Source organism: Lycium barbarum, chromosome 2 (assembly GCF_019175385.1).
Source record: "Lycium barbarum isolate Lr01 chromosome 2, ASM1917538v2, whole genome shotgun sequence".
In the NCBI taxonomy this organism is placed as follows: domain Eukaryota; kingdom Viridiplantae; phylum Streptophyta; class Magnoliopsida; order Solanales; family Solanaceae; genus Lycium; species Lycium barbarum.
This window is the reverse complement of record NC_083338.1, coordinates 58,184,094-58,205,924: the sequence shown is the minus strand read 5'-3', so window position 1 is coordinate 58,205,924 and position 21,831 is coordinate 58,184,094. Positions and strand designations below refer to the sequence as shown.

General features: G+C 36.4%; 1 protein-coding gene across 1 annotated transcript; it reads left to right on the top strand.

Moving 5' to 3' along the window:
• Positions 1-1,738: 1,738 nt before the first annotated feature.
• LOC132626554 (ADP,ATP carrier protein, mitochondrial) lies at positions 1,739-5,477 on the top strand. The gene is made up of 4 exons (XM_060341466.1): positions 1,739-1,899; positions 3,734-4,235; positions 4,353-4,736; positions 4,896-5,477. Exons 2-4 carry the CDS (start codon positions 3,753-3,755, stop codon positions 5,190-5,192), a joined length of 1,164 nt encoding a protein of 387 aa, XP_060197449.1. The 5' UTR covers positions 1,739-1,899; positions 3,734-3,752; the 3' UTR covers positions 5,193-5,477.
• The last annotated feature ends 16,354 nt before the right edge of the window (positions 5,478-21,831 follow it).

Genomic DNA, 21,831 nt, shown 5'->3' with positions numbered 1-21,831 from the left:
CGTGACACTCACGATGCAGTGAGGACGTGACACTCACGATGCAGTGAGGTGAACACCACGTGACATGTCACCTCACTGTTCCAACCCATTTACCTCTCTCCTCCACTTCTTCCACCACTAGCATTTCCTTTCCCTCTGCAACAACTGTCATTGTTAGCACCACCACAACCATTTAGGTAGCGTTAGGGGCATTTTGAGTACCTGCGGAGGAGTATAATTGAACTATTAAGGGAACGAGTATATTAAGAAGTACAAAATAGTGATATCATAATTTTTATGAATTAATAAAAAATAAATTGAAAAAATAATTTCAAAAAATTAAAATGGAAAGATAAACATAACATTATAAATCACAAGAGAAGTCAGATGTTACAAAACTAAACTTGAAAAGTAATCTATGAAGTTATCCCTAAATTTTAAGTAGGCGTTTGGCCATAGAAACCAGATATTTTTCACTTTATTTGGAATTTTCGAAGTTAGAGTTGTGTTTGATTATAGTTTTTGGGAAAAATATTTGGTTGTGTGAATACACGTTTGGCCATAAAAACCAAAAAAAAAATAATTCACTTTTTTGGGAATTTTTGAAGTTGGAATTGGAGTTGTGTTTGACCATAGTTTTTGAAAATAATATTTGGTTGTTAAAATGTACTTTTTCTAAAACATGAAATATGCTTTATAGCCCCTAATTTCTAAAAACTACCAAAACCACCCAAAACAATTAATAAACATAATCAGTGCGAGAAATATAACAACTATACTCGAGATCAGCTTATGGAGTGCTCAAAACTGGTTGTTTTTTTCCATCAAAAGGCCGTAACTGGGAGGCTTATTGGTGTACACAGAAAAAATATCATCTCTAAATATGGCTTTGTTGCAAAATTCCCACCTACTTCTTTTCTTTTAGAGGCTTTTAAGCACATGATGTTGAATATTGTTAGAGTGGAGAGCAACTGAGAAACCTAAGTTGCCTCTGACCAGTGAAAAAGTTATATGAACTTTTAGGGTAAAAATTGAGCAACAGAAAAACTTTTAGGTTAAATTTGAAAACAGAAAAATAAAAGTAATGGTTTAAAAAAAATGAAAAAAGTGAAAAACAAGGTTTTGGTTATTTTTCACATTTAAAAAGTGAAAAAAAAAATTCGTAAAAAAGTGAACAATTCTCATGACCAATTGGGTCTTGAATATATACTAAAAGTGAAAAAAGTGAAAACAACTTGAATTTATATTTGAAATTTTCATAGTCAAACGCTCATTTTCAAATAAAGTAAAAAAAATTCAACTTCAAGTTGTTCCTCCGGAATTTGAAAAACTCTAGATACTTATTTTTACATTTTTCACCACTCACAAAAATTCAACATTTTCTCAAATTGTATCTATATCCAAACACAACTCCAATTTTCAATACCATTTTAAAACTTGTTTTCTTTCTAAATTTCGCATTTTTATGTCGAAACGTCAACTAAAACTCTATCCCCAATCAAATCGTGCAACGGAGGGAGTAACAAAGAGCCCGTTTGGCTTAGTTTATAAGTTGCTAAGCTGTTATCAGTTTATAGATTATTTTCAGCTTATAAGCATGTTTGGCTGACTGGCTTATAAAACATTTTATGCTTAAAATAATCTCAAAAAAATAAATTGGCTCGTTTGGCTATAAGCTGTTTTTTTTAAGTCCTTCCAAACAGACTCAAAATCTCGAGTGTAACATCAAGTGATGTTCCGCGAAGCAGGAGAAAGAATATGTTTAAAAATATCTCCAATTGTAGGTCATAGCCACCCAATATATAGCCATATTCTGCATTCTCCGTGCAAAAAACCCTCTTTTTTCCCCTTAAAGCTCCTCCTCCTCGTTCTTCTCCTCTCTGTCTAAGGCGACTTATAAGGCGAGTAGAAAGAACGCAGGTTTAACCCACCTTTCTCTCTCTCTCTTTAACCTGTGTCTGAGAATCGCAGATTTTGACCTATAATTACATATACTTTTTTTGCGTATGTCCGATTTGCGTTTCAGTAGTTGTTTGCTTAGATCTGTGAAACTATAGACAAATGTGTGTGGATGGTCTGATAATAGAAGTCCGATTTTCATTTCAATAGTCATTTGATTCTCTTATATCTCTTTTTTCTGTTTAGATCTGAGAATCGGAGATTTTGACAATATATGTACATATAATTTTTGTGTATTAGTCCCATTTTCGTTTCAATAGTTTTTTGTTTCTCTTTAATCTCTTTTGTCTGTTTAGATCTGGGAAATAAAGAGATAAATCAGCATTTCACTTTTCTGCAAGGTTTGTTTTGTGTAGATTTTGAGTTTTCTTTTATAGATCTGTATGTGTGTTTATTGGAAATGGATTGTAGGTTTGTGGATCTAAGGTTTTATCGATCTGATTCGTGTTTTACAGTGCTGGTTGCCGTGTTTTTGGTTGTAGGATCGATGTCTCTGTAGATCTGGTCAACGCTTATGATTAAATTATGTTGTCTTGTTTAAAATATAGAATGCGGTTGCTGAAGTATATAATATAGCTAGGGGCATTTAATAAAGTAAAAGAAGTAGGACTTGGCGTTTGTTTGTTCTTGAAAAAGCTATACATACACACACTGTAGTAGATCTGGTCAACGCTTACTGCGGTCTGGTGTCTACTATCTATGTTTGGTCAACGCTTAGTGTGGGCTGGTGTTTATGATATGTAGTTTATAAAGATCATTTATCTGGTTTAAAATCTACTAGTATTCTGTTAGTGAAGTACCTACTAAAGGTAGGTAAATCTGGTAGAGTTAAGAAAATGAGTTTTGGCATTTGTTTGTGTGCCTAGATGTTCAGCTGTTTTCCAGAGTATATCAAACTAATGTTCTTTCTAAGATTATATATTGATTATATATTGTTATTATTGTAAATGATTTGGAATTTGTGTTTACAAGTTATGTTGTCAGACTTGTGATTTGGTTTATGTATTTTATGTACTAGTTCAGAAATATTCCGGTTTGACCTTATCATTTAATCATTGTGGTTATTCTTCGTTACTGTATATGTAGACAAGCTTTACTATGGGCCTTCATTTGGGTTGGGCCAGTCACTGCTCAGTGTGGATTAAAGTGAACTGCATCATTTACTGTTATAAGATCAATCATTATTAAAATAATATTTGAAAAGCTTCATAAAGAAAACGTCACTTTAAAGTACAACATATAGATAGCTGAATGAATTTGGATTCTTAAAAGTTATATAAAATGGAAGTTTAAAAAATTTGGATGTCCTAAAATGTATAGAGTGCTATATAAATTGGAGGGAGTAGTGATCTTTTGAACAGTGCATCTAATGATAAATTACCTCTATCTTCTCATTTTTAAATCAATTCTTTGTAAATATTTCCTGTGGTTAGAGAGTAATTGCAAGCATCATGGGTTTACTTGGTTTGATTGCCATTGAGAATCAAGAAAGACGGTATTCATATACAATTTTAGTAGAAAGGGAAAGTACCATTTTTAAAAAGCGTGAAATGGAAGAAATTAGGTCTCTTTGATATAGTGTAATAATTATCTTTGTTCTTACATTAGTGAATTCTGCTCCCTTGAGTTCCCAAGGTGAGTGGGAATACACTTTAGCTGAATTCAACTGGGTATTTGTTAGAGGCTTTCATATCTTTGGTGGTTAAGACTAATTTAAATTTTCTGTTATAAATCTTTATAAAAGAATTGTTGAGGTTAAGAGTAGATACCTAAGTCCATTGCTTCATCTTTGCAGGAGTTTATTCTAGGTGGCAATGGCAGAGAACCAGCACCCAACTGTTTTTCAAAAGGCAGCTAAGCAGATGCATCTGAGCTCCAGTCTTTCCCAGGATGTCCATGCTCGCTATGGGGGCATTCAAAGGCCTGCTCTCTATCAGAGACGTTTTGCATACTCTAATGCAGGACTACAGACGTGCCAAAACACACAGGATCTCTCATTGATTTCCGCAAATGCTTCACCAGTGTTTGTGCAAGCTCCCCAAGAGAAAGGATTGGCAGCTTTTGCCACTGACTTCCTCATGGGTGGTGTTTCTGCTGCTGTGTCGAAAACTGCTGCTGCCCCTATTGAGCGTGTCAAGCTTTTGATCCAAAACCAAGATGAGATGATTAAGGCTGGTAGGCTCTCGGAACCATACAAGGGAATTGGAGATTGTTTTGGGAGGACAGTTAAGGATGAAGGATTTAGTTCTTTGTGGAGAGGAAACACTGCTAATGTCATTCGTTACTTCCCCACTCAGGTGTGCCATTTACTTGCATTTGATACTGCAATTGATGCATATAAAAATATATGGGTGCTGGTTCTTCTGTTGATTTTTGAAAATATGGAATGCTGACTGATAATTGTTGTTCCACAGGCCTTGAACTTTGCGTTTAAGGACTACTTCAAGAGACTCTTCAACTTCAAGAAGGACCGTGATGGTTACTGGAAGTGGTTTGCAGGAAACCTTGCATCTGGTGGTGGAGCTGGTGCTTCCTCTTTGCTCTTTGTTTACTCCCTTGACTATGCTCGTACTCGTCTTGCCAATGATGCCAAGGCTGCAAAAAAGGGAGGAGGTGGTGATGGTGCCAGGCAGTTCAATGGATTGATTGATGTCTACAAAAAGACTCTTAAGTCTGATGGAATTGCTGGGTTGTACCGTGGGTTCAACATTTCATGTGTTGGTATCATCGTGTACCGTGGTTTGTACTTCGGAATGTACGACTCCTTGAAGCCAGTGCTGTTGACTGGAAAGTTGGAGGTTAGTCTTTTGGTATTTTCCCATTGCTAGTTTGTTTGCATTACTTGGAAGTTGTTGCCTGTTAATTCAGAGTTGGGTATTAGGATGTTGTGGTTGGTATATGACTTCTCACATCCTCTTACGAGAAATTGACCTTTTGTAATCTTTTGATGTTTACAGGATAGTTTCTTTGCTAGCTTTGCTCTTGGGTGGCTTATCACCAATGGTGCTGGTCTTGCTTCCTACCCTATTGACACAGTTAGAAGAAGAATGATGATGACATCTGGTGAGGCAGTGAAGTACAAGAGCTCGTTCGATGCATTCTCCCAAATCCTTAAGAATGAGGGTGCCAAATCTCTGTTCAAGGGTGCTGGTGCTAACGTCCTCCGTGCCGTTGCTGGTGCTGGTGTGTTGGCAGGTTATGACAAGCTTCAGGTCATCGTCTTTGGAAAGAAATACGGCTCCGGTGGTGCCTAAATCAGACCTTAACAACGTCCGTTTTAGAAATAGATTATGATGAAAATCCTTTTTGAAGTTCAATTCGAAGATACATTTGGGGTGGATGTTTTATGTTTTCCCTGCCCCTTTTGAATAATTTAAAAATTTTGAGCGGGGTAGAACTTTGAACCTGCAATTTTATCATTCCCTTGTTTTAAGGGTATTTTGTCATGCAGACCTTTATCACAGCAGAGGTTACAGATTCTCATAATCAATTTTTGATTGAATTAAATTCAGATCGGTTTTATCTGATCTGGTTAAACACTTTTATTGGCATTTTTAAGTATTTATCCTTTCTATTTCGCTTATAGCTCTGCTTTACTCTTTCAAGCAATTCCCTATTTCTGTTTTGCAGTATTTTTTAAATTCTAGTCTAGATAGCCTCAGCCTGCAGGGGCCCGGGGGGTGGGTGGGTTGAGGCATGGTAGGTATATCGAATACCATACCGAAACTAAGTTTTTTAATGCTGTGGTTTTGATAATAAGGTATTTAATATGTGTTTTAATATTATTTGGTATGATATTCGGTATTTATAAAAAGAATATCGAGATATCGTATACCATATTGAAGTTTATAGTACATATACAATTCATATATATTTTATTTAATATTATTAAATATATAGACTAATTTTTGTATAAAAAATACATCTCAATCAATCAACTTCGACTACTCTATTGTGATTCAAATGTCATTTTGGATTATGTTTAATTTTGGTTAATGTTAGACTTTATAACTTTGACTACTCTATTGTGATTCAAATGTCATTTTTGTATAATTGAATAACGAAGAAAATTATTTGTACTTTCTTTTGAATATGTCTACATGTGTAAGGTGTTAGTTTCATAATTGAAACGTTCCTTAAAAAATTGAAGTCATAATCTTTTATTATATGAGCATATATGTAAGTTGAAGTCGAATAAATTATATCGAATTATCATATCGAAAAATACCGAATCGAACTTAGAAATATCGAACCATATCGAATTATTTGGGTATGATAATGGTATAATATTTTTAGACACTGAAAACCAAAGTTACCGAATTTAAGTTTCAAATATAGTACCATACTGTACCATGCCCACCGGGTGATTGCCCAAGTTGAAGTCTAGGAAGACCAAACTTGTGGGGCTACAGAATGTGTTGCTCATATTTTGACTATTTTAAGACATAAATGTATTCCCCATATATTGATTGATTTTTATGCCCTTTGTAAGTTAAGGGGCTGTTTCGAAAGCCACCCTAGTAATTGAAATTGGATGTAATTAAACAGTTTGATTTGTTTGTTTGACCAAGTAATTAATAGTTTAGGTGGGAATTTGGTGTAATTGAGAGGGTGTAATTGTACTCTCTAATTGTCAAGGGGAGTTGAGAATTAGGTGTAATTACACCCTGTAATTACAAGATTATTTTTAATTTCTTTTAATTGATATTAATTTAATTTTTTCTTTCTTCTTTTTAATTATTTTTATTTTTAAAATATTTTTGTTTTATATTATTTATCTATCATTTTCTTTCATCTCACTTCAACCTTTACTTCTTGTGATTCAATGCAGTTGCTTGAATTTTTTTTATTATTAACTTTGCATAAATTGTGTTATTATTCTAATTTTTGAAACTACAGCTCTTAATATTAGAAAAAATGAGTCATTAACAAACTTGACATATAATGAGTGATATTATTAAAGTAGAATTTCGTTGTGAATGATGTTATAGACTTATATTTTTCCTTTCTTTTAAATTATATTTACTTAAGTTACATTAGAATTTACTTATGTAATATTGGAGTTTGACATAAGAATATTATATTTAAAAAAAAAAATTAGATTTTGAATTTAGGTTATATGTTCGATTTTAATTTATTTGCTTTAGTACTTTTGACTTGTTATTTAACATTGCATGCTGTTTATTTTTCACATACAGTTGATAGATTTTTTTTCGTCAAACATTTGAATAATGTTATGGCATTATATTTATAAAATTATTTTTTTGTCAAGCATTTAATCCATGATGTTCTCACAAAAAAAAAAAAAAATCAAAATCTGCTTTTAATTTTTATAATTAATTAAAATTAAAATATTATTAATTTGAAAAATATATCAATAATTTTTTTACAATATTAGTTACAACTATATGATTAATAATTAACATATTTTCAAGAAACAACGTGTTATTAAATACCTATTTTAATATCATTTATAAAGGCACATATTTTTCAAATATTAATTTTTTATTTTTGATTATTAAATTTTATTTTTAAATTGAACTAACTGTGTAATTACACTTGTGCAACCAAATAATACGCTTGTAATTACGTTATGACATACAAACAAGTCGTTATAATTACAATACTATGTATTACTAGGCTATGTAATTACTACCCTAATAATTACACCAATTCCAATTACCAGGTGGCTTTACAAACAGACCCTAAAATATTTCGGATATAATTGTAATATTTATAGCATGTTTGGTCAATCTTTTAAAATTTGTTTATTTTGAAAAGTGCTTTATTTGACTAATTAATTTGAAAAATTACTTTTGTCAATATTAGATCAGTAATTTGTGCTGAACTAATTCAAGATGTTTGGGTAATTTTTTTTTTTTTCCTGTTTTTGAAACTGACTTCTGCTACTGTATAAAAATATTTTCTCTCTCTAAAGTATGGCTAAATACCTCAACCTTTTAGAATAAGCATTTTTAACTTTGCAGAAGCTTTATCAATTAGTCTAGTCTTGAAGTCAATAACATGCTAAATCCATTTGGACAATTATACCAGACAAAAGAATGCATTTTACACACACTTCTGCGTAAGTATCCACATCGCATTAAACAAATGCATCGGTTTTTATGGGCAGATTCAAAGTCACCGGGGCGGGGGGGGGGGGGGGGGGGGTGAATGCACTTTGATGAGAAATTTTTACAAATTTTATCTGTTAAGATATACCAAAGGAAAACTGCGGAATAACGTTGCTCGTCCATTCATTTTTACTTGTTCTCTATAGTAAAAATAGATGTTTAGTTTTATTTGTTAAATTTAAAAAGTTAAGAGATAATTTATCATTTCAAACCTATTTTATTCTTACTATTAATTATTGGGTTGAAAATTTAAATGAATTGTTAGTGGCTACACAACTTTTAAAGTGTGTTTACTTGATCTCAATCATTAGATGACTTTATAATAATAAGGGCTGATATAATAAAATTGACATTATATTTAATATTTATAATTACTTAAGGGGTGTGCCAAATCAATACATGACAAATAAAAACAGATGGAGGGAGTATTAACTTTGACATACGCTTGTCAATGTGTACTTTATAGACTGTTAAAGAGAATAATTGTGAACGAACATTTACATTATTATGGGATTCAAAAGCTAATAATAGATAATTGTGATATTAGTGACATGAGAAATATGGCAAATGACCTTATATGATAGCTTAAAATATATTGATAATATAACATTATTTACATCGTCACTGTCTATGGCTAGAAAATTTTATTATTTTAATAATGATAAATAATACAAAAGGAAAATGAAAAGCCTAAGCCATGTTTATAATCCATGTTTCTATATTGACATAACAATATTTTAACTAGCTTTTATATCATTTGAAAACTATATTATTCATTTGGTGTTGTATTAACTCCGGAATACTTGAAGAGCTTTTCCGCCGAGGATTCCTTCCAACTTTTAAGGCAAGTTCCCCACCATTGAATTGAGTTTAAATTATGAGATTAACACCATAATCACAACAGACTCTTTCTAATCACTAGATTTTAAGAAAAGCCAGCACCAACATGAGCAAGAGTTTCAACTAGGGTTGTTCCACGAGGTAAGTCCTACAAACCTATCTTGAACGGAGAATCATTATTTATGAGCGACATTGGTAGACGGAATCACAATACACAACAGATGCGGTTCATGTTTTGAAATTTTGTGAAGCAATGACCCAACTTCAAAAATATACATCTCATGATTTATAATGAATTTGGCCAAGATTTCTGTATGGACATGTATCCCTTGAAGTCTAGTTTTTAGAACATCAAACCGTTCATCAATCCAAGATTAGTACAAAAATTTATGATTGTTTTACCGAAGGGTGGTTGTGCAATTGCACGTCATGCGATGGTGTAATGGCCCGTTGGGTCGTTTTGAGCTTGAAGAATACTTCCTCCAAAATGACCCTTCCCATAGCTTTACAATGATACTTTTGACTTGCAGGGATAGGTGACACGGTTTCCGGGGTAATCGGGAGAGTATTAGAGAATAAAGACAAAAAAATGGAAGTTGTTAAGTTTAATTAAGAATTGGTTTGACAAGTCAACATCTGGGGTCAATGAGTCCGAATTCGAGTTTTGACAGCTCTGTTAGGTTCGGAATGCAATTTATGACTTAGTTAGATGATTGAGACGGACTCTGAGGGGCCCGGTACCATTTCAGAAACATGGTTGAGAAACTAGTTAAGTTTAAAGAATTGAGTTAACCACGATCAACATCGGGTCAAGACGACCCTGGATCGGTGTTATAAGCGTTCCAACAGATTCGTAGCGCTGTTAATGTTTGATTTGCATATTTGATTTTTGTCCAGGTAGTTCCGGATGAGTTTCGGGCATCAATTTGATAATTAACACCAACTTTTATGATATCTAGTGCCTGAAAATGGCCTACCGATCGCGGGGTTAGGGAAGCGTTCGCGATGAGTAAGGGGGCCAGGACATCGCAATCACGACAGGGTGTGTGTGCATGGGGGGGAGGGGTAGGGTTGATTGCGATCACGATGAAGGGGTTGTTGGGCCAGGTCGGGTTGGCCATCGCGATCGTAGAAGGGCCTTGTGATTGCGAAAAAAGGCCCTGTGCCTGGACAAAATTGAATCCCTATTTCGAATTTCATTGTTCGTAGCTCGATTTTGAGAGCTCTAGACCTCGGATTTAGGCAATTATGGAGGAAATCTTCACGTTTGGCTCGGGGGTAAGTTTCTGTTACACCTCGTGAATTTTTGCGTCGTCGTAAGCAAACTAACGTGAGTTTAGAGAGGCTTTGATACCCCTATAAGGTTAAGGAAGACTTTTAATAAGTGTTAGATAAGTACTTAAAGGTTTCGGGATGAAGCGAATCGAAGAAATTAGGTTCGTTGAAAATTTAGAAAAATTTGGCAGAATTTTGGACAGAAATTTTGGTCCAAATTGAGAGTGCCATATCTCCTATAATACGAGGAGTTACGGAATCCATAGCCTATGCAAATTGAAGTTCAGCGAGTCTTCTTTCCAATGTAACTGACAAATCACATTTTTGTGAAGTACGGAGGAAAGTACGGCCTGTACAATAAAGTACGTCCCGCACTTTTTGGGCGTATTTTGCCAAAATTTACAGAAAGTTAAAATTTTTGCCTCCAAAGTACGGGATGAACAGTATCACGTACTTTGAAGTACGTGATGAACAGTAACCCATACTTTGCCCGAAATTTCCAGAAATTTGAGTCGGTGAAATTTTTTTCCCAAGTCTATAAATAGATGTTTCCACGACTTGGGCCTCATGTTTTGCCCAAAAACCAGTCCCTAATGTCTCTCTAAGCTTCCCTTAACATCCATACACCCTCCAAATCATTCCTAATCAAATCAAGAGAAGATCAAACATTGAAAACCTAGTTTAATTTATGAAAGTTGGATGTTCTTGCTTTCACTTGGAGTTGTGAGGATTAGGTATTGGAGCAAGTTGTGTGAGTTGAAATTCTTCAAATACAAGGTATGTTCTTCATCTCATCTCTTTTGTTAAGTTGATGTGAAGGTTTAGCAAGTCTTAAAAGTGGAAAGAGTTATGGGAAAAAGTTCAAATATGAATTTGATGATATTTTGAGTGTAAATTAACTTGAGCTATAATTGTTAGCATATTATGAGTACAATCTTGTTATGAGGGGTAATAATGATGTTGAGAAAGTGTTGTATACAAGAGTACAAGGGGTTGTATTGAATTTGTTGTTATGGAAAGAAGTTTTGGGATGGAATTGAGTATAATTTGAATATAGTCTTTTGATTATGGAATTGTGGATATTGTGATTTTGGGAGTTGTTTTTGAGTTGGAGGAAATAGAAGATATAAGGGGAAATGCTGCCCAATTTTCGTTAGCTCATTTATTAATTTAGTTTGACCACATAAGCTTTTCAATGACTTACCTTTAGCGCAAATCATCTTGAATGTAGATTTACAAGCTTGGAAGGATAAGCGTTGAGTAGTTAAGGAGACGATAAGGTATGTAAGGCCAACCCTTTCTTTCAAAAGGCATGATTCCTATGTTATGATTCCATATATGCTATCCATGTTACCCTTACTCCTAGAAATGCTAGAAGTCCTTAATTCTTAAGACTCTTGTGATGACTCCATGTTTAGCGGTATCAAAGCCTAAGTTCTAAATGCTCTCATGACATGATTGAGCTTACCATATAATCCTTGATTACATTCATGATAGCTGGCCTCATCTTATGTTGTTGTTCCCTCAAAGTGAGACAAGATAGTGGTGATGATTATGATGATGATTTTCATTCTAGAAAGGCCAAAGCTTAAAGTTCTCAATGTTTTCATGATATTATTGAACTTGTCACATGATTACTAATTCTATTCATTATTGATAATCTCACCTCATGATAATTGTTCCTTCAAGGTGAGATACATCGATGATGATTGTTCCATAGCATAATCGAAAGTTACCGACCTTACGTCACTCTGATAGAGTTGTAGCTTTTGATTGAGCTATCATGCATGCTTATGTTTATATATGACTGCACCGGACCTAGTTGGCCGGGCAGACACCACTTCGGTGGGCGACGTATGGATGATGAAAGTTACATCGGGCCTAGTTGGCTAGGCAGTCACCATTAGTGGGCGGCGTGAGATGATTACCCCGGACGCGGGAGGCGCGGATGCGGGCTAATGATGATAAGCAGTTTATATATGTTATGATGTTTTTAAAAGTAAAAGTTAGCGTGCATGGTTTCCGCCTTAAGAGGCAGTTCGATATACAGGTTATCTCTTGATTTCATGTTTCTTTATGTCTTGATTATGTGGTTATTCATGCCTTACATACTCAGTACATTACTCGTACTGACGTTCTTTTGTTGTGGACGCTGCGTTCATGCCCGCAGGTAGACAGGAAGATGATTCAGACAGGGAGACGATTCAGACTTATAGGCTGCTTTCTCAGCGTTGTACAGGAGCACTCCACTTGTTTCGGAGCTGCAGATCAGTTGGTATGGTTCCTTGTGTACAGATAGGTATGGCAGGGTCCTGTCCCATCCTTAATATGTTATGTATTCCATGTAGAGGCTCGTAGACAGATGTTCATAGTTAGATGCCTTTTGAACTCCTGAGTTCATATTTACTTATATCATTTTGACAGCCTTGTCGGCTTGTATACATGGGCCCAGTTTGATGACGTGTATATATATATATATATATATATATATATATATATATATATATATATATATATATATATGCATATATGTATGTATGTGTATGTTTATATATATATGTCTGTACATATGTATATACACATATATGTATACACACATATATATATATATATATGTATGTATGTCTATGTATATATATATATGTCTGTACATATATATATGTACGTATGTATGTATGTCTATGTATATATATATATATGTCTGTACATATGTATATATATATATGTCTTTATATATGTATATATGTATATATACATATATGTCTGTATATATATATAGATATATGTATGTATGTATGTATATATATATATATACATATATAGCTCTTTCGGGCTTGTGCTCCTACAGATTATGAGATTTATCAGCTAGTACAATGGCCCACTCAGGTATGGATATGAGACGTATGTATGTTTTGTGGTGCTCGGTAGGTTAGCTTCGGGTGCCCTTCATGGCCCTCCGGTTGGGTCGTGATAGTTTTGAAACTTAATTTTAATATTTCCCCATGATACCATCATTTATTTAGCGTTTCCATCCATGATTTAGTCATAGAAATTAGTGGTTTTGCCCTAGAATTGGGAAATTGAGTAAAATGTTGATCTGGATATCGATTCGTGAACAGAGTTAGATGATTTTCGAGATTTATGACTTATAAGTTATGAATAAACTAATTCTAAGACGAAATTATATTTTTGACCTTCGAGGTGCGGGATTGATTTTAGTGGACTGTTTGGGTACAAAATAGTAGTATAGCAATATGGGTATCTACAGACTTGTATGCTTACGTATATTACATATTTGAACATATTGGGATCGTTCAGAGGCTGTGAGGAAGGGCAAGGCCATATTATGATCGTTTGAGCTTCAGAACTAAGGCAAGTTGAGACTTTCTAGGCTCTTTATGAAGTGTTTGTGTTGACATTTAACTAACTAAGGGGAGATGTGGGGTATGGGGTTCCCGTATAGGTGAGATGGCGAGCACTTATGCGGCTACCAGAGCCATAATATGGGTAATCGAAGTAATATGTAATAAATGTCGTAATTCAAGAATGTTAAAGCATGTTGACATTAGTTGTTAGATAATTATTGAACTAATTTTTTGATTACCTTGGTGCTATTTGGGCTTATTGCAGTCGAATTTGAGAAGTTTCTATGATATTGATTAACTGTGCATACATCACTCCAAGTACTTGTCTGACGATGAAAATGGGCTAATTAGAGCATTCTTTTGTACATGGTTATTCCCTATTAGGTGCATGTTATTTTCATGCTTTCATATGAAATATCTTGCATAATTTACATGATGAATCATATGGTGATGGTTGTTGTGATCTAAATAGATCCGGTTCCGGATGGAGTGATGATGTTATAGCCCACATGGAATGAATACCTGATGTGCTCCGGTTAGACCTGGTTCCGGATGACTACATGGACCTCGCGAGTCTCCTATGGGTAACGTGGAGCCTACTACAAGAGCGTGTATATACTGGTGCATTTTGGCAATTGCATTGCATATAATCTTTACTTGATTTCATTGATGTGGTTTAGCTCTTAAGTTCTTTGGAAGAACCAAGTTGTTTGCTTACTTGGCTGAATCATGAATCTTTACCTAATTTATGAAAATATTTTGTCGGCTTATGCTAGTTAGTTGGATTGTGGATTTATTTCCTTCCTTAACTGTTATGTTAACTCTATAACTTGCTTTAACCAATTACTAATAAAGTGTGGAGATAAGCATTGAGAAGACTAACTCTCGCCATCAGTTTAGTTTAGGGTCTGTTGATGATGTTATTGAGTACAAGTGTTTCTTATACTTAATCAACACTTGCTGCACCCTTTGTATGCAAGGTTCTGTTCCAAGCACGAGTGGTGGGCGAGACACGATTGATGTTGAGGATTGCTAGTGGAGTTGTCAAGGTGAGCTGCTGGCTGTTCCATGGTACCGGACTACATTTCTACCATTTTCTCAGTCTTTTAATTTGCGGACAATTATATTGTAATTGCAGACTTATATTTCCCTTATTAGTGGCTCTTGTACTTATGAGTCCAGATTACGGGAGATGTATCGTTTGGTTTTCTGCACTTTGTTGATTTGTTGATTATGAAATACATTTGTGAACTTATAGTTTGTTCTCTCTTTACTTTCTGCTTTATAAATAGATAAAAGGACTAAAATGTTCACTTACACGATTGGGTAGGTGCCATCACAACCACCCTAATTTTTGGGTTGTGATAATTTGGTATCAGAGCACTAGGATCATTGGTCTCATAAATACAAGAGCAATGTCTAGTCGAGTCTTATAGATCAGTACAATGACGTCCATACCTATCTTCGAGAGGCTCTATGACATTTAGGAAATTTCTATTCTTTCATTCTTTATCGTGCGTCCTTGACTTTATTGAATTCTAAATCTCTTTATCTCACTCTCTCACAGATGTTGAGGACTTGTTTAATTGTGACTAGAGATCAGAAGCCCTCACCAGCACCTGTTGCTAGGGTTGTTGCATAGGGTAGAGGCAGGGGCGAGGTAGGGGGAGAGCCCGAGTTGCAGCACCGGCTAGGGGCCGACACCATCTACTGCTTAAGGCTGTGCTAGAGCAGTATCTCCTAATCCGGAGCTTGTTCCTGAGGATGAGTTGTTTCAGGCCAATGAGATTGGACTAAGACAGTCACCACCTGGTTTCATTTGTTACACTTGTGCTCCATGACACTTTGGTTAGTATGCTGGGATTTCTCGAGAGTATGGTTCAGACGGGTATCTTATCTGTCACTCTGAATGGCTCACAGACTAGGGTTAGAGGTCAGAGTCCCAACCATATGATTGCTCTAGGGTCTCGAACTCCAAAGGCTCAGCTAGCTACCACTGTAGCTCCATAGTTTTTGGATGTGTCATTGTTTGCGTTGCTTCACACCTAGTTGCTTAACCTACAATGAAAGTGGAGGAGCAGAAGATGTTTGATAGATTCAGGAGGATGGGTAACCTAGATGATGATGCTTATGAGTTCCTGATTAGCTGCCACAATAGGTTGCATAACCTGGAATTAGTAGAGTCTTACAGGGTGGATTGTGCCACTTTCTAGATGATCAGACTCATCAAGAAGTATTGAAGGGATTATATTGAGACCAGACCAGTAGGGTCACATTCTCTTACTTGGGCTATGTTCACTCAGACATTTCTGGTGAAGTTGTTCCCCGTAGTGTGAGGAGCAGAAAAGGGATCAGTTTGAGAAGTTACTGTAGGATGGCATGACAGTGACCGAGTATGAGAGGAGGTTTCAGGCCTTGTCTCGCCATGCTTTGATGATACTTACCTATGAGACTGAGAGGGTGAGAAGGTTCACAAATAGGTTGATTTGTCCTCTTCCTTTAGCAGCAACTCAAGTGGCTGCCACAACAACTTCCTTCTATAAGGTGGTGGATGTGGCCAAGAGGCTGAGTTTATTATGTGTCAGGACTACAAAAAGAGGGGGTGAGGGTGGGGGGTAAGAAGCCCTGTTTCAGTAGCTATAGAGGTACCTCGTCTGGAGGTAGGGGTTATTCCGGGAGGAGTTATCACCATAAGCCCAACAGACCCATTCATGCAGCTATGTACGTATCCGAGGGAGGCCAGTTTGGGTGTGGTTCTTATAGTTCGGGACATATAGTTATAAGTTTTTGCTTTTATAGCGAGGCTAAATTGAAGCCGACAACAAAAAATGATAATGTGTTGATGGTGGGCAAAGCTGACATAATGAATAATTTTTGTTATGGTGCGGTGATAATTGCAGTTAGGGTGGTGATAGTGCGACGATGAAGTTGTAGATGGGAGGTGAGAGGTTTAGTGTGGAAACATGAGATTTTTCATCTAGTTCACGTGCTCAATTTCATTGTGCGACAAGTAATATGCCATGTCAGCAAAATCTGTTAAGTAAGGTACACTTTAAACATAATTCAACTGTTCCATAGGCACAACCCATAGTCTAGGTATCTTAACAGAATAATCGGGCAAGTTTAAGTGGTCACATATGTATTTAACAAATTTTTATGTGACGGGCCAAAAATCATCAGAAAACAAAAAAACTCACAACAAGATCCTTCAAGAGAGCAAAAGAAAAATTAGGTCCAGGTGCAAAGTAACTCAAAAGACATGTTATCACAGGGGAGATCAAGAAGGGATTGACATGAATGCAAACAGAAGTACAAAGAAGCTCAAAAAAAAAACTCATCAAAAGATCAATGGCAAGATAAAATCTAAGCCCAAAGCAGCCCAAAAAGCAGAGCACCACGTTAGAAGACCATGCAAGAGAAGGTCAGAACAAGATGGAAGAGAATTAAAACTTCCAGGGTGCACTAAAAGACATCTGATTAATCCTCTATCAAAATTTTGGGAGCTCAGATTGGTATGAGTTCCTAAGATTATGCTCTAAAATCAAAGACAAATAGCCTGAGTGAGGAAGAGAAGACAAAAAAGGGGGAAGCACATTCTGCCTACACTCACTAAAAGGCCTATTCTGTAAGGAAACTAGAAAGAAGATATTCGTGCTGGAACCATGGTGACTCGAATAGAAGACTTATAAAAGGAAAGACAAAATCAAGATTGCACTAGGAAACATTGCCAAGGAACCCGATTCACATCCTACTCATGTATGGAGCTCTTTTTATGTCGTTTGAACATACTTTTTAGTTTTTATAATAATTATATTAAAAAAATATAATATAGTGTATTCATTATATGAAGTACATGTGTGACGTGTATTCAGAAACTAGCGTGTGTGTGCGCGTGTATATACACACACAGAGAGAGAGATGCGCACACACTAGTTTGATTTACTTCTGGTTGATATATATATATATAGAGAGAGAGAGACACACACACAGACGCGCACACATTAGTTTGATTCTGCTTGATTTAAATCTGGTTGCAAGTTTGAAAAGTTTGTAAAAACACAGTTTTTAATATAACATTTATGTAATTTTGTGAAAAATATACTCATTGAGATGCGGCACGTAACCCAAGACTAAATAACTAGAAGTTTGAGTGCAATTAAAAGCTAAGTTTGTAGAATCTGTATGTGATAAAAGTTACCATTTAGTAAAAAACATGGTTTCGAAAAGTTGCTTCTATAGTTAAAAGTAGATAGAGGTGAGGTTTTAAACTTGCCTAATATGAAAAGGGTAATTGTTTACCCTAAAAAGAGTACAGTTAAATTTGTTTATGGTTTAAAGGATACGTGAATTGATTTGTTATAAATAAAGAATGAATAGCTAATGATAAGCAGAAAATCAAGTTAATATGAGATTATAATAAATAAGAATAATCCTGGGTCGGAGCAATCTCAGAGCTTATCCTTTAATGACTATCTCCCCGGAGGAACTCTGAACCTTGCTAAAATAAGAACTCGAAGTAACTGGACAATAAAAGAATAATTTTGTTTGTATAAGCTGGATTTCTTAATGTAGTGAAAATGGTATTCGATGCCCTTTACATAGAGATCTAGGCTCCTTACCTAGTTGCAATTCTCAACATTGAATTGCAGATTAATTCTAATAATGAGTAACAATTGACAATAAATGCTACTTTAATTCTAAGGCGTAACGTTTGGTCCGAATCTGGACTGGTCATGTAACGTCAATCCCCCATAAATGATCTGGGCCAACTAGACCGAAAGGGTTGCTCCGGGTTTATTCGGGACCTCTCATCCCGATCAAATCAAATGACTAAGTGGCATTTAACTCCAACTGCCACGTGTTTCATTCCCATTGTGCCACATTTTGAGCTATATTTTTCCATGTATACAGAGTCCCCCCATCTCCCGGGGTAGAGATATGAGAGCGGGGAGTGGATTTTGATACACCACCGATTACATCTTTTCTTTACGGCAGGAAAATAAAATGTCATACCGTTTTATTCAAAAACCCAACCGTCTTGTCGGAATTCAATGCTTCCACTGTGAAGCACCAACAACTCTTCAACTTCGACGAATGACATAAAGCTGCTGTCCATGAAAAGTCGCACCCCTTGGAATGCCAATCAATTCATCTTCCATAATTGAGTATATATAAGGACAATGGCCAAACCTCAACTCAATCAAATATTTTCTTTTCTTATATAAAAAATTCTCTAAGAAACCCTACTTATATTCATTTCTTCTTTCATCGTCTTCTTTTGAAATAATCTCATGATGTCTGCCTCACCATCTCATTCTTCTCACGACGATACCTCGTCACCTGATCTCCATTCCAGAAAGGCTCCAGTCTCACCCACCAGCCAAGAGGTTAACTTTCAATCTCACGCTGTCAACCTTCTTCCCTCTAGATTAAAATACCATAAGGATTTCAGCGTCGTCGACCACCAACAACCCGTCAAAGAAATTGACTCTTTCATCACCGCCGATACTCCCCCCACAATCCGTGAAGATTGGAACTTTACCCCAGACATCAATATTGCCGCCGTTAACCCTGATATCAGGATGAACCATCATGTCGATGGTTTCTCTATGGTATATACCTATCCTTTTTCAATAGGTTTCAGATTCCCAATTCCTTAGATTATTGAGGATTTCTGCCACCGATACCGAGTTTGCGTCGGCCAAATCGGTCCCCAACTCTGGCGTTTAATATATTGTATTCAAAATTTTGTCCTACCAAGCTGGAGTCGCTTTTTCTCTTGATCACCTGATGTACCTGTATTCTCCCCGAATTTTTCAAGGAGGATTAGTTCATTTGCTTCCTCGTGGGAAACGTAGCCTGATCAACCCACATGATGATTTTGACCGGGGATGACTTCACAGGTTTGTGATGATCAGAATCGACCATCTTCACTGTTCAAATCACGAACCATTCCCCGAGGCATGGAATAAGACTCGTGAGTATCTACTAAAATTTCCTATATTTTTTTTATAATCGCACCTCCTATTTCATTCATGTCCTTTCTCCATTTTTATTATCTTTTCAGCCATTCCTATTGAGTTGGAGCTTCAGGTCGGAATATAGGTTGTTGTTTTACTTCGTGCCTCCCCAGATGTGACACGTTCTTGGAAAAGCATGACCTCTGATTGGTGGAGAGGAAAGAGTCACGGTAAGCAAAGTTTTACCAACCGCACACAACGCTATGACCTTTTTCTCTTCTCTTTACTCTTTTTTTCTTTGCAGGACTTTCGGTGAGAAAACCTTCTACCCAAATGATCCCTACCTGAAAAGTTGCTTTGTTGAACATAGTCAATGCTGCCTTTTCCAGTCGAAAGCGCAAACCAAATACGCATCCGCCTCTCCTCCGTCCGGGATTGGTTATAGAGTGCAGATCCATCGTAGGCTTAATGAAGCGTGGAGCAAAGCTCAACTTGTTGCCCAACACAGGGTGGTTAATATTGATGATGATGCTGAGCAACAACAAGCAGATGGTCCAGGGGATTTACTGCTAGTTGGTTCCAGCAAAGCCTCTGGGGAACCTAAGATTTGTCCTATCAGAATTCACTCGGGTAACCCAACTGTCCCTCTTTGTGAACCATTGCAACAAAGTGTTGTTCCACTGGTTGAAGTTGGAACCTCGGGTTCACCGCCCTGCCCCAAACCTCCAGTTACCAGCTTGGAGTCTTCACTTGCTCATCTGGTTAACTTATTCCTCTAGGTATTCGCTCTACTACCAACACAAATACTTCGCAAATCCCCTGCATTTTTTGCTATCTTTCTAACTCTCCTTCCTCGAGACACGTGGCTGCTACCTTCACTGCGGATCTTTCTCAAACTATTGCCCCTTCTCGTGGAGAAAAAAAAGCTCCAGGAAGATAATGACCGCCTGGGGGCTGAAATTGAGAGGCTCCGGGTTGAAGTTAGAGACTCTGATTCTCTCCAATCCTCTCTGCGGTTGCGCCTAGAAGACATGACCAATTCCCTAAGTGACCGGGAGAATTCCCTTTAGATCTTAACTTCATTCGATGTCGGTCTTCATAACAAAGCAGCTAGGTTGGAAGGTGATCTGAACAACGTTCGCGGCTAACTCACCAGTATTGAAGTTTCACGGGATATTCACCGAGCCCGATGTCAAAAGTTGCGACTCCGTTGTTATTTAGCCATCTTGGAAATTCGGAGGGACACATTTGAGGAGGCAAGTGCCCAGGGATTTGATCTTCCCATATCACTGCTTGAGGCTGAGATTGACTTGGAAGCTGCTGAACTAACCCTTGAGGAGATCCAAGTTCCTGGGGGGAATGGACATGGAAGTGAAGACTCTGGCTCCCCTCCTACTGCTGGAGTTAATCCAAGCATCTAGCCCCCATAGTAGTTCTTCATCTTTTATAATAGGATTGCTATTTTAAGTGCCTCCCCTTTTTGTTTGAACGACAATTTAATTTTTATAATAATTCATCATGTTTTTTAGATTTTAAACCTGCACGAAACATGGGACCGAGCATGTTGGTTCCTTTCGCGGGTTTGAACTTAAAGTCATTTTTTTGACTTTTGACGTACCCTTTGAATGAATGACTTAACCTTGTTTCCATAAATATTTTCACCCAATTGGAATTCCCTTAACTCTTGAATTTTCATTTTCCCCTTCTCTATGTTTTTTCTTTACCTTTGCTGCATTTAATCCCTCAGGTACCCCTATCAAACCAAGATACAATGGGAGTTGAAGGTAGTGTTATGGGACCACAACCAAAGAAGAGAACGTTTAAGAATTTCAATTACAAAGGAGTAGATCATGATGCTCTTGTTGACATGTCCACCGATGAACTTGTTAAGATCTTTCCTTGCTCGTCCTCGCAGAAGGTTCCAGAGAGGTTTGAAGAGGACGATCACGATCTAAAAGACTTTCAATTGTGCTTTATGGAAACTACTGAATGAAAGCCTTACCTTCTAGTTACTAGAACAATATATGCTCTCAATGATAATTAGTTCGAGGCTAGTAATTTGCTGATACATTTGAAACACTTCAATCATTCGCTGATATTATCTTCAAAGAATGTATTCCTGACTTCGAATCATTTTTCAATTATGACCGCTATGTCTTAAAGTCATAGTGTTTGCCCGACTAAGCAGCATTTAGATTCTTCTTCTTCCGGTAGCTAGCTTTTTTCCTCAATGTAATAACAAAACAATTTGCAATAATAGAAGAGTTGAAGCTTACCTAATTGCCTTGTTTCTGACGTCAAAGAAGCAACCTCTGGCTT

What these genes read in the sequence shown, in the direction of transcription:
- LOC132626554 (XM_060341466.1), top strand. Translation starts at nt 3,753, where the DNA reads ATGGCAGAGAACCAGCACCCAACTGTTTTTCAAAAGGCAGCTAAGCAG. An exon ending in TTCGTTACTTCCCCACTCAG is followed by an intron (nt 4,236 to 4,352) that starts GTGTGCCATTTA and finishes GTTGTTCCACAG; the next exon opens with GCCTTGAACTTTGCGTTTAA. An exon ending in TGTTGACTGGAAAGTTGGAG is followed by an intron (nt 4,737 to 4,895) that starts GTTAGTCTTTTG and finishes TGATGTTTACAG; the next exon opens with GATAGTTTCTTTGCTAGCTT.